This window comes from Sminthopsis crassicaudata, chromosome 5 (genome assembly GCF_048593235.1).
Source record: "Sminthopsis crassicaudata isolate SCR6 chromosome 5, ASM4859323v1, whole genome shotgun sequence".
Taxonomy (NCBI): domain Eukaryota; kingdom Metazoa; phylum Chordata; class Mammalia; order Dasyuromorphia; family Dasyuridae; genus Sminthopsis; species Sminthopsis crassicaudata.
In genome coordinates, this window is record NC_133621.1 from 218,184,954 (window position 1) to 218,197,741 (window position 12,788).

General features: G+C 42.6%; 1 protein-coding gene across 2 annotated transcripts in view; it reads right to left on the minus strand.

Annotated features, from left to right (window-relative positions):
- LRP1 (LDL receptor related protein 1) overlaps window positions 1-12,788 on the minus strand; it is a 105,069-nt gene that overhangs the window by 37,505 nt on the left and 54,776 nt on the right. For both annotated transcript variants that reach the window (XM_074269895.1, XM_074269893.1), the window contains 8 exons: window positions 12,636-12,767; window positions 12,292-12,426; window positions 11,663-11,792; window positions 11,182-11,308; window positions 10,120-10,271; window positions 9,905-10,029; window positions 9,031-9,408; window positions 4,492-4,681 (listed from right to left, as the gene is read on the minus strand). In XM_074269895.1, coding sequence (XP_074125996.1) covers window positions 4,492-4,681; window positions 9,031-9,408; window positions 9,905-10,029; window positions 10,120-10,271; window positions 11,182-11,308; window positions 11,663-11,792; window positions 12,292-12,426; window positions 12,636-12,767 — 1,369 coding nt within the window. The remainder of the gene's footprint in view (window positions 1-4,491; window positions 4,682-9,030; window positions 9,409-9,904; window positions 10,030-10,119; window positions 10,272-11,181; window positions 11,309-11,662; window positions 11,793-12,291; window positions 12,427-12,635; window positions 12,768-12,788) is intronic.

The following is a 12,788-nucleotide window of genomic DNA, read 5'->3' on the forward strand; positions in this document are numbered from 1 at the left end:
TTTGCTCTATTAAATAAATTACATGTTTAAAAAAATCATCAACAAACAATAAACATAGTGGCATCTTATATTCAATATAAATTTCAGCCAATTGTGTAACTGTAAAGATATGGTCTATTATAAAATCTCTGGGGAAGACTGGTTGTGTACATTATTCTCATAAAAATAGTTATATTTGAGAAAGAAGGCACAAAGGTGGTAGTTATTGATGTTTTCTCAGTTAACTTCTGAGTTTTTTTCCTAAGCCTTTAGTGACATTCCTTCTCTCAGGTACGTTGAGATTTGACCCCTCAATCCTTCTCAATGCTCAACACAGACCAATGTATCCCTTGTCTAATTCAATTTGGTTTTCCCATATTTTTTTCTTTATTGTCATTGCTACTTCTTCAAGTAAATTATTGGGGACTGTAAATTCAAGTGTGGTGGTTCCACTCTCACTGAAAGAGAAAGGGATTTGTTACAGACATCTTTACAGACCTTTGCCATTGTAATCTTTTCACTGTCCTCATTTCATCCTTAAATATCCTCAGGATGCTTTGAATAAGTTAAAGATCTTGCTAATCTTCTGGTAAATTTAATTTTCCTTCTGCTCAGTTTTATGAGAAAATATTGCTCATGATCATCTTCTATCTTCCTCTGTGCAAGTTTATGTCCTATGCCAAAGTTGCTTTTGGCTGGCATCTCTCTTCATTTGACAAAATTATCAAATATTTGTTTTCTAAACTCTTTTGTTCATCTTGTTGTGGTGAATATGGATTATATGTGTTAAATTACTTTAGAAAACTGTGATAGTTTACATCAATGTCTTAATTTATTCGCATCCCATTTTTATTTTTGCATTAATTTGTTTAAATAAGTTAGACTAGAATTGTCTTGATAGTGCACCATAAATCTCATTTTGATTTTTTTCTTCTAATTTTATATTCTTTCTTCTAATTTAACTAAACTAAGTTATGCTATGATTGTATTCAGAAATGATTCCCAAATTAGTAATCAATCATTTCCTGAGTGTTAATTTTCTTTTTTTTTTAAAGTGAAATTATTTGCATCTTCTCTACTTTTCTTGAAGAAAATATTCATGATACATAGGTATGTTTTCAGCATAGTCTACAAGCTCTTGCCTTCTTTCTCATAATTGAACCATATTTTCTAAGATTTTTTACTATCTTCCTAATGCATTTATCACTTAATTTGGAAGGTCTTATCAAATTCTGTGCAGAATTTTTCTGTGTCCTTATCCTCTGCAACAGATTAAGTTGAATTATTTTCATGGTGGCATTTTTGCAAACACATCACATCTTTTGCATTATGAGATGACCAAATGTAACTGTCACCAAATGATGTTCCTTGTTGCCTTTGGACACACAAAATTCTGCCACTTCCCTTATTTGCCTCTCCAAGGAAAACTTATGAGCCATCATTCCATTGAAATGCAATTTCTTTTTGTCCTCTGGTTTTATTTATAGCAAGAATGTCACAACTGATATGATTCACTTCCTCCAGTACTACATCCATTTGTTAGTCACCAGAGAAAGATCTCAAATCTACAGTAACAACAGCTACGGTAATGTTCCTAAGTTGCCTAAAAAAATAATGTGGTTCTTATTGCTCTCCTTCCTCTTTTCTCCCATTTTGCCATTATTATTGCAAAAAGCAGAAGGGGCATATAGCACAGGGAGACATTTTGTACTTTTCTTTGTTTCACATATTTCTATGACTAAAGAATTCATCACCAGGTGATGACCAAATAGACCGTCACCAATTGATGTTCCTTAGTGCGAGACTTTCCATGCTTAGATTAGTCCTCAAAAAACAGTCTGTTGATGAAAATGCATTATGAGTTTTTCCAAGACAGAAGGACCTATCAGAGTTCCCGCTTTGTTGATACTACCTTCAAAAATACATACAATGATTATACAATGGAACAGAAATATGTGGAAGCCAGTTTATCAATATCTTCCCTAAAATATACACCAGAAGGGGATCAAAGACAGAAAGACCCTACATATTCAAATATACATATCCTTCATAGGAGGATGCTTTGAAGTGGTTAACAAACTAGAAACAGAGTAGTGCACTGAATTGGGGATGGCTGAACAAACTGGCATATAAATATGTGTCATAAAAATGAGAGATAAAAAGAATTAGTAGAAACATGGGAACACCTGCTTGAACTGAGAACAATATACATAGTGGCTACAACAGTGTTTATGCAATACAGAGAAGAGCTGAGATTAATTGCGATAAACAATTGTGAAACTCAAGAAGGAATGACTGAACACAATTATTCCCTCTCCCTAGAGAGGCAGGAGATTGTGAGTTCAGAATGTCCCATATGCTGTCAGATGAGAGCATTTAGTCAGTAAATTCTATTTGTTTTTCTAAGTTATAAGAGAGGGGTCAATGATGGCTGACATTATTCTCATAAAAATAGCTATATTTGAGAAAGAAGGCTATCAACTAGCAAGATAGCATTTTTGTTATTGTTTAGTCATTTTCAGTTGTGTCTAACTCTTCATGACTCCCTCGGGGGCCTTTTTGGGCAAAGATAATGGAGTGGTTTGTTATTTCCTACTTCAATTTATTTTGCATATGAGGAAACTGAGGCAAACAGGGCTAAGTGTCTTCTTGCCTAGGGACCACACCAATAAGTGTCTGAGACTGGATTTATACTCAGGATTTTCTGACTTAAGGTCTGGGACTCTATTTGCTGTTCCACATAGTTGCCTCTAAACTAGCATTTATTTTTATTAAGACCCTATTATATGCCTGGAGTTGTATTAAATGTTCTCTTTCTTTTTTATGTATATGCACACACATACATACACATACACAGATATATGTACATGTACACAGACACATACATATATGCAAAGACTACTATAAAAATTAAGAAAACTCAACATCAGTCAAAATAAAATAAAACTTAGTGCTCAGAACTCAATATAGTACTTCAAATGGAGTCTAGCTAGAGCGGAGATTAATGTGACTCTGGAAACTAGGTCTTTATTACATTTTTATCTCTATCCCTGACTGCTCACTCAACTTTCAGTCTTGCATTTCCAATCGCCTGCTGCCTATTTCCATCATTACCTCAAACTCAGCTCAACTAAAACTAATCATTCCCCCCAACCTACTCCCCCTCCTGATTTTCTTATTTCTGTCAATCAATCTGTCATCATTTCCCCCTGTCACTCTGGCTTGAATGTCTGAGGCCATCTTTGATTCTACTATTATCTAATCAGTCACCAAGTCCTGTCAATTATTCCTTTGCAGTGCCTTTCGAATTCATGTCTTCCTTTCCATTCTAGCTGCCACTACTCAAATTCAGATCCTTATCATCTCATGACTAGCCTATTATAGTGGCCTCAACACTGGTCTCCCCACCCACTGGTCTCCCCATTGTGCATCAATATGGGATTACATTTTCTAGACCTCCACTTCGATCACATTATTCCTCTGTTAAAAACCTGTCAATGGTTATCCATTACCTACAGAATGAAAAAAAGGTTAGGATCCTTAGGATCCTTAGACTGATATTTGAGGTGTTCCTGATTCTGGCTCTGGTCTTGGCTCCCAACATTTGTCTAAAGTACCTGAGGATGAATTTATATTCAGATCCTCTCAAGTTTAGGGAAGGTTTTCTTTCCACTGTGGCACCACCTAGCTATCCTATAAATGCCAGCCACTGCTACAAACCTAAGATTTCAATGGTATGGCCTGGGTATTTCCTCCACAGATAAGTAACTGTTTTAGAGAGCAGGCCCATATGTCCATGGTCACACAACTAAGTGTCTGAGAGGCAGGCTTAAAGCTCGCTTTTTCCAACTCCAAGACTGGCTCTCTGTACTATGTCACATTGCTTTTCATGAATAAGTCACTTTATATTTTTCTGCACTGTTTCATATTGCTTTATGTTTTAACACAACATATAGATAATAATTCTTTAAGGGCAGATACTTTGTCTTACATTTCTTAGTATCCCCCAACTCACCTAGCACAGTGCCTTACTGATATTCCAGGAAAAAAAAAACAAACAAGCATTTATTAAACCCCTACTATGTACCAGCCACTGGGCTAAGGACTTTACAAATATCTCATTTGATCCTCACAACAACCTTGGCTTCCTAGATGGATGCTATTATTATCACTCCCATTTTATATAGTTGAGGAAATTGAGGCAGTTTTAAGTGATTTGCCCAGCTGATAATGTCTGACTTGATTCTAGGACCAATGTTCTATCCACTGGGACATTTGATTATTTGGGGAAATCCACAGCCTAAGACTGTGAAAGTAATTCTAGAATTGTGAAAGTTTTCAAGTAACCACGCCAGTTCACAGCCCCTGCCTTTAATCCTTTAATCCTAGCTAAGGCCAAGGGAGGCTAAGTGACTTTCTTGTAAATGGTAGGGGAAGGGCTAGGACCAGATGTGTCCCTAGAGCAGCTCCACCCTTTCATCTTCCAGGCCTCCCTTTCCTCCCCTGACTCACTTCTGGCACTCATCCAGCACAAAGGCTCGGGGGTGATCGTCGCCAGACATGGTGATGACTGTTTCCCGTTCAAAGGCCCCTGCCCGGTTCTGATCCACAGTATGGCGAGTGATGGTGGATGTGGTATAGCTTGTCCAGTATAAGGTATCCCAGCCTCGATGGTATGCCAGACCCTCCACGGAGCCCACATCTAGAGAAAATAGATGGGAAGATACGTTGGTTATTGTGGTATAGGCAGAAACGTGATAGTAAAAATAAGACATCTTGGAGGGTGGTCAGTGGGACCTTGGAAGGATAGGTTGAATCATTCAGGGATACATTCATCTGTAACATTTGGGCCTGGCAATGGATGGGGATGTAGGAGCACCCTTATTCATCAGTAAAAATTGGGCCTACTAGGGCTGGCAATGGATGGGGATCTAGGAACCCTCTTATTCATCTATGACAACAGGGCCTATTAGGGCCTGGCATTGGATGGAGATCTAGGACCACCCTTATTCATCAGTAAAAACTGGGTCTATTAGGCCTGGCATGGGATGGGGATCTAATAACCCACTTAGTCATCTGTAACAACTGGGTCTGGTAGGCCTGGCAATGGATGAGGATGTAAGAGCACCTTTATTCATCAGTAAAAATTGGGCCTACTAGGCCTGGCATTGGATGGGGACCTAGGAACGCCCTTATTAATTTGTAACAACTGGGCCCATAGACTTGGCAAGGGAAGGGGATCCAGGAACACCCTTATTCATCTGTTACACCTAGTAGGCCTTGCATGAGATAGGAATCTAGGAACACTCTTTTTAGTAACAATTGGGCCTACTAGGGCCTGGCATTGGATGGGGATCTAGGAACACCCTTATTCATCAGTAACAACTGGGCCTACTAGGGTCTAGCATGCGATGGGGATCTAGGACCATCCTTATTCATCTGTAACAACTGGGCCCACTAGACCTGGCATGGGATGGGAATCTAGTAACCCTTTTATTCATCTGTAACAACTAGGCCTACTAGGGCCCGGCATGGGATAGGGATCTAGGAACACCCTTATTCATCTGTAGCAACTGGGCCAATTAGGCCTGACATAGGAAGGGGATCCAGGAACATCCTTTTTCATCTGTAAAAACTGGGCCTACTATGGCCTGACATTGGATGGGGACCTAGGACCACCCTTATTCATGTGTAAAAACAGGGCCTATTGGGCCTGGCATTGAATGGGGATCTAGTAACCCACACTTATTCATCTGTAACAACTGGGCCTAGTAGGGCCTGGCATTGGATGGGGATCTAGGAACCCCCTTATTCATCTGTAACAACTGGGCCTAGTAGGCCTGGCATGAGATAGGAATCTAGGAACACTCTTATTCATCAGTAACAACTGAGCCTACTAGGGTCTGGCATGGGATGGGGATCTAGGAACACCCTTATTCATCTGTAACAAATGGGCCCACTAGACCTGGCATGGGATGGGAATCTAGTAACCCCTTTATTCATCTGTAACAACTAGGCCTACTAGGGCCTGGCATGGGATGGGGATCTAGGAGCACCCTTATTCATCTGTAGCAACTGAGCCAATTAGGCCTGACATAGGAAGGGGATCCAGGAACATCCTTTTTCATCTGTAAAAACTGGGCCTACTATGGCCTGACATTGGATGGGGACCTAGGACCACCCTTATTCATCTGTAAAAACAGGGCCTATTGGGCCTGGCATTGAATGGGGATCTAGTAACCCACACTTATTCATCTGTAACAACTGGGCCTAGTAGGGCCTGGCATTGGATGGGGATCTAGGAACCCCCTTATTCATCTGTAACAACTGGGCCTAGTAGGCCTGGCATGAGATAGGAATCTAGGAACACTCTTATTCATCAGTAACAACTGGGCCTACTAGGGTCTGGCATGGGATGGGGATCTAGGACCATCCTTATTCATCTGTAATAACTGGGCCCACTAGACCTGGCATGGGATGGGAATCTAGTAACCCCTTTATTCATCTGTAACAACTAGGCCTACTAGGGCCCGGCATGGGATGGGGATCTAGGAGCACCCTTATTCATCTGTAGCAACTGAGCCAATTAGGCCTGACATAGGAAGGGGATCCAGGAACATCCTTTTTCATCTGTAAAAACTGGGCCTACTATGGCCTGACATTGGATGGGGACCTAGGACCACCCTTATTCATCTGTAAAAACAGGGCCTATTGGGCCTGGCATTGAATGGGGATCTAGTAACCCACACTTATTCATCTGTAACAACTGGGCCTAGTAGGGCCTGGCATTGGATGGGGATCTAGGAACCCCCTTATTCATCTGTAACAACTGGGCCTAGTAGGCCTGGCATGAGATAGGAATCTAGGAACACTCTTATTCATCAGTAACAACTGAGCCTACTAGGGTCTGGCATGGGATGGGGATCTAGGAACACCCTTATTCATCTGTAACAACTGGGCCTAGTAGGCCTGGCATGAGATAGGAATCTAGGAACACTCTTATTCATCAGTAACAACTGAGCCTACTAGGGTCTGGCATGGGATGGGGATCTAGGAACACCCTTATTCATCTGTAACAAATGGGCCCACTAGACCTGGCATGGGATGGGAATCTAGTAACCCCTTTATTCATCTGTAACAACTAGGCCTACTAGGGCCCGGCATGGGATGGGGATCTAGGAACACCCTTATTCATCTGTAGCAACTGGGCCAATTAGGCCTGACATAGGAAGGGGATCCAGGAACATCCTTTTTCATCTGTAAAAACTGGGCCTACTATGGCCTGACATTGGATGGGGACCTAGGACCACCCTTATTCATCTGTAAAAACAGGGCCTATTAGGCCTGGCATTGGATGGGGATCTAGTAACCCACACTTATTCATCTGTAACAACTGGGCCTAGTAGGGCCTGGCATTGGATGGGGATCTAGGAACCCCCTTATTCATCTGTAACAACTGGGCCTAGTAGGCCTGGCATGAGATAGGAATCTAGGAACACTCTTATTCATCAGTAACAACTGGGCCTACTAGGGCCTAGCATGGGATGGGGATCTAGGACCATCCTTATTCATCTGTAATAACTGGGCCCACTAGACCTGGCATGGGATGGGAATCTAGTAACCCCTTTATTCATCAGTAACAACTGGACCTACTAGGGTCCGGCATTGGATGGTCACCTAGGAACACCTTTCTTCATCTATAACAAATAGGCCCACTAGGCTTGGCAAGGAATGGGGATGTAGGAAAACTCTTATTCATTTGTAGTACCTTGGCCTACTAAGGCCTGGCAAGGGATGGGATCTAGTAACCTCCTCACTCATCTGTAACAACTGGGCCTACTAGACCTGGCAAGGGATGGCAACCTAGGAATATCCTTATTCATTTGTAACAACTGGGCCTCCTAGGCCTGGCATGAGACGAGGATCTAGGAACACTTTTATTCATCTATAACAATTGGGCCTACTAGGCCTGGCAAGGGATGGGCATCTAGGAACACCCTTATTCATCTATAACAATTGGGCCTACTAGGCCTAGCAAGGGATGGGCATCTAGGAACACCCTTATTCATCTATAACAATTGGGCCTACTAGGCCTGGCATGAGATAGGGATCTAGGAACACTCTTATTCATCTGTAACAACTGAGCCTACTATGCCTGGCATTGAATGGGGATCTAGGAACACCTTTATTCATTTGTAACAATGAGGCCCACTAGGCCTGCCATGGGTTGGCCTAGTTACAATCCCCTGACATGGGATAGGGATATAGGAATCCCCTTATTTATCTGTAACAATTGGGCCTATTAGGCTTAGCATGGGAAGGGGATCCAGGACACCCTTATTCATCTGTAACAAGTAGGCCCACTAGGCTTGGCAAGGAATGGGAATGTGGGAACACCTTTATTCATCTGTAACACCTGGGGCTACTAGGCCTGGCATGGGATGGGGATCTAGGAACACCTTTATTCATCTCTAATAACTGGGCCCACTAGGCCTGGCATGAGATAGGAATCTAGGAGTACCCTTATTCATCCGCAACAACTGGGCCTACTAGGGCATGGAATGGGATGTGGATCTAGTGAAGCAATGTAGGTAGAGTTGAAGATTACTCAAGATCGTGATGTCTTCTCCTTGTATTGTCTATTACTCTCCTTATCTCTATTTTAACCTAAACTGCTTTTTATGGGGCAGAAACATCCATACTTCAATAGAGGCAGACCTTGTAATGTGGGATAGTGGGGTACAGAAGACAATTCTACTTGTAGAATTTCAGAGCTATTTTTTCTGGAAAGAATGAATATAAAATAGGTTTCTGTCAAATGAGCCTCACTTTAGATGAATTGGAGAATTTTGCTGTTTAAAGGGACTGTGGACTAAATCCTATAAAGCAATTATCATGCAAAAAACAAAAAACAAACAAACAAAAAACATCTTTTTACTTGTTCTTACACTCTTAATAGTGTAGCAGGAGTTCGGTAGCCAGGGATGAGCTAGGATCTCACTCTGAGAATGATTTCTCCCCTTCCCCCAGGCTTAGTTGGCCCTTACTCACTCTCCACAATTGTGACTCTCCCAGATCCATCATCGTTGATCTGCTGAATGTTTCCAAAGTGGATGTCACTGAAGAAAATGCGGTTGGCAGTGCCTGGGGACCCCGCTGCTCTGTAGTCAAAAGCTAGAGCAATCACATTCTTCATATGCTCAGGGTCCTCGAAAGGCTGCACAGGGGCATTGAGGTTACGTTCGTCTGACAAATGGACACTCTTGAGAATGGTGCGCTCTGAGTAGAGCAGGTAGCCAGCATACTCTCGACAGGATGCTCCATCCTCTGCCAGCATCCCATGGGCACAGGCACAGGCCCGGCGCCCATCTCCTCTATACAAGCACAGCTGCTGGCATCCACCATTGGATGTAGCACACACATTGGTGCCTAGAAAGAGGTCAAGGGAGGTCATCACAGGTAGCCCCCAGAGTCAGAACCCTCAGGGGAATCTCTTGATTTCCTACTTTATTTGTTTATATTTCTCCTTGGTATCCTTTCTGCTGCCTCCACCCACCATTTTGGCCTAAGGGATCAACACCATATTTGTGGCCTAGCAAGGCAAGCCAACAGAATTATATGTGCTGTTAGTTCACCAATCAAGTTCATCCTCTGGCCTTAATCCCCTTGACTTTTGAGGACTCTGACCATAGAAAAGTTGTTTTCCAATGCTTTTAAGAGAAGTATTAATTCCTTCTCTCAATTCTCCCCTCCTTTAGTCTTTCTGATAATTGGTACTTCCCAAAGTTGAATCCCGTCCTTCCACCTTCTCCATACCTTCTCTTTCTGCCTACCAGGGGTGGGGAATGGCAGGCTGCCCTCTCCTAGGGAGAATCAGCCTCCTCTTCTCAGGATCTCAGCCTTCCAGCTATTCAACTCCCCTCACCTTTCTGTCGGTCTCTGTTGAAGACTTTAATGTCCTTGAGCTGGACTCCAATCCCTGTCCGAAGTGGAACCGAGTCTGTGGCATTGTCCTTGCTCCCTCGCTTGATGGAACCATTAGCATGGGTCCTGAGAAGAAGGGAGATGTTTAGTCCAGGAAGGAGCATGAGGGAAATAGAGCACACCCCAGAAGGCTAGTGCATGGGGCTGTCCTCTCACCTGTCACTCCAGTAAATGAAATCCTCAAACACAGAAACAGAGAACATATCCATGTTGTTGCTGGACAAAACGACCTCCCGGTTTTCACCTGTCTCCAGATCAATCCGTTCAATCTTGTCTGTCCGAGCATCACACCAGTATAACTTCCCATCCTGAAGGTTAAGGAAAATACCTTATAAACGTACAGAGTATTACCACACAGTTCCCTTCAAATCTTCTCATAGGAGTGTGTGTGTGTGTGTGTGTGTGTGTGTGTGTGTGTGTGTGTGTGTGTGTGTGTGCTCTCTCCCAGAAGGACAGTAGTCCCCCACTTTCTAATTTTCTTACCTAAATATGCTATATTTGTCTTCCTTTTCCTCAGTTAACCAATAATTGATCGATTTATCAAATGTCTTTTATGTTCCAGGCTAAGTGGATTGAATATGAGAACATAAAAAGTGAAACCATCCTTTACATTCTACTTAATCATTTTCCCCTGGTCTCTTCATTTTCTAGCTCATTCCTGCATCCTCCCAGCAATTCAAATTACTCTTTCCTCCTTAATATAGAGGAGATTCTTGCACAGGGTACAAATTTGAATAAGATAATAATAGTTAACATTTAATTTATCTAACATTTTACTTTTTATTATTTTAAACAATCTGGTACTGTATAACTTTCCCCATTTATAGATGAAGAAACTGAGGCTCACAGAGTTTAAAGTGACTTGCCCATATTTACAAAATTAGTGAATATCAGAGGCATCCAGAATATCAGAATATCAGAGCATCCAAAACTAAGTATCTCTCAACTCCAAATTTCCACTGTGCCACAGTTCTTTGATTCTTTCTTTGGTCTCCCATTTCCTAGAACATCTCCCTAACTTCTGTGTAAGGACATATAATTGGGGAAGGCAGACAGGGGTAGGACTGAGAGAGGGGTGTGTATTCCTCAGCCGAAGAAGAAGCATTTAAGAACCAGTTACTATCTGCCAGGCACTGTGTTAAGGACTGGTATATAATGCCAGTCTTTGCCCACATGGAGGCCTTTCCCTTGCTTCCAATGGGTGTCCGACATCCTTACCTCATAGTCAACCGAGATGCCATTGGGCCAGCTGATGCTCACGTTGACCAAGACCACTCTCTCTGTGCCATCCAGGCGTGACCTCTCAATTCTTGGATACTGGCCCCATTCTGTCCAGAATAGATACCTATGGGGTAGGTATGAATGTATCAAAGCCCTAACACATAAGAGAATTCACCAGGGAATGGGGCCCACAATTCTTTATTCCTACAGAGGGTAGAACTGAATTTGGGGGGCTTGGGGAAGGTTGAAGAGAGGTCTGTTGGTAGAAGTTGTAAAAATGAGAAATAAACCAAAGGGAGAACTTCTCAACACTCCAAAAGACCTGAGAATAGGGACAGGAATGGAAGCAATCAGGAAAAAAGAATCATTCCCTGGAGAATCTGATCTATAGAATCTTAATAGGATGGAACATGGATATGGAATATGCAAGTTTGGCAAGAGAATTGGATCTGACTGGTCAGTCATTTCCTCTCCTTACCCCTTTTCAGGATGGACAGTAATGGCCCGTGGCTTGTCCAGGCCTTGAGAAATGACCACATAGCGAAATGAGCCATTGAGCCTGGCAACCTCAATCACATCAAACCCTTGGTCAGTCCAGTAGATATTGCCTGGGAAAGAAGGTGTCTGTCAGAAGCAGAAAGTGGGAAAAGACAGGGCCCCAGAGTTCTGGCCCCCGTCTTTCCCCAACTCTGCCAGGTCCACGAATTCCTCGTCTCATCTTTCTGTTCCCCCTCTTTAAAAAAATTCCTAAATCTTTTGTTTTTCTATTATCCATATTTCTCCTTGTATTTTTTTTCTTTTTACTTTTCCCAACAAGAGATATCTCTTATAAAGTCAACAAATTATGACCCAAAGGCCAAATCTTGCCAACACCCATTTCTGTACTGCCTAGGAACTTAAAAAAAAGGTTTTCTCAATTCCTGGGCTATATAAAAACAGGCCATCCTCTGGGCTTGATTTGACTTATAGTATGTCCTTTGCCTATCTTTGCCTTTTAACACAGAACACATTAGTTCCCAAGAGTCCCTTTTCTCTAAAATCTGATCCTAAGTCCCTCTCCTCAACAAGCAATCCCCGAACAATAGCTTCTCCCTGACCCTCACTCACCTGCAATCCAGTCTACAGCAATGCCTTCCACACGGCCAATGCCATTGGTGACCACATCCTCACGCCATGTCTGGTCCCTCTTGGCTCGGCTAATGGTGCTGAGACCCATGTCTACCCAATAGATTGTGTCATTGTCTGGGAAAGAAGCAAATCGGGGTGCACAAGAGGATGAGAATTATGGTGGGAAGCAATATTAGGGGATCTTGGAAAAACAGGGCAACTGTTGGGGAGGGCCATGTGGCAAGGGCCCCTTCTCTCTATTTTCTCCATGTGTGTCCTCTGGGCACATCCCTTCTCCCTCCCAGTACCCCTAAACCACTTCCCTCTTCAAACAAATGACTCACCAGCATGGAAGTCGATGCCCACAGCAAGTGAGGTTCCAGACACAGGGACCAGTGCATCTGATTTGTCATTGGGATCCAGTGGTATTCCCCGGATTCCCTCATGCACGGAATACAGGAGGAAGGAGCCCACACCTAAGGAACATGCTCTAATCA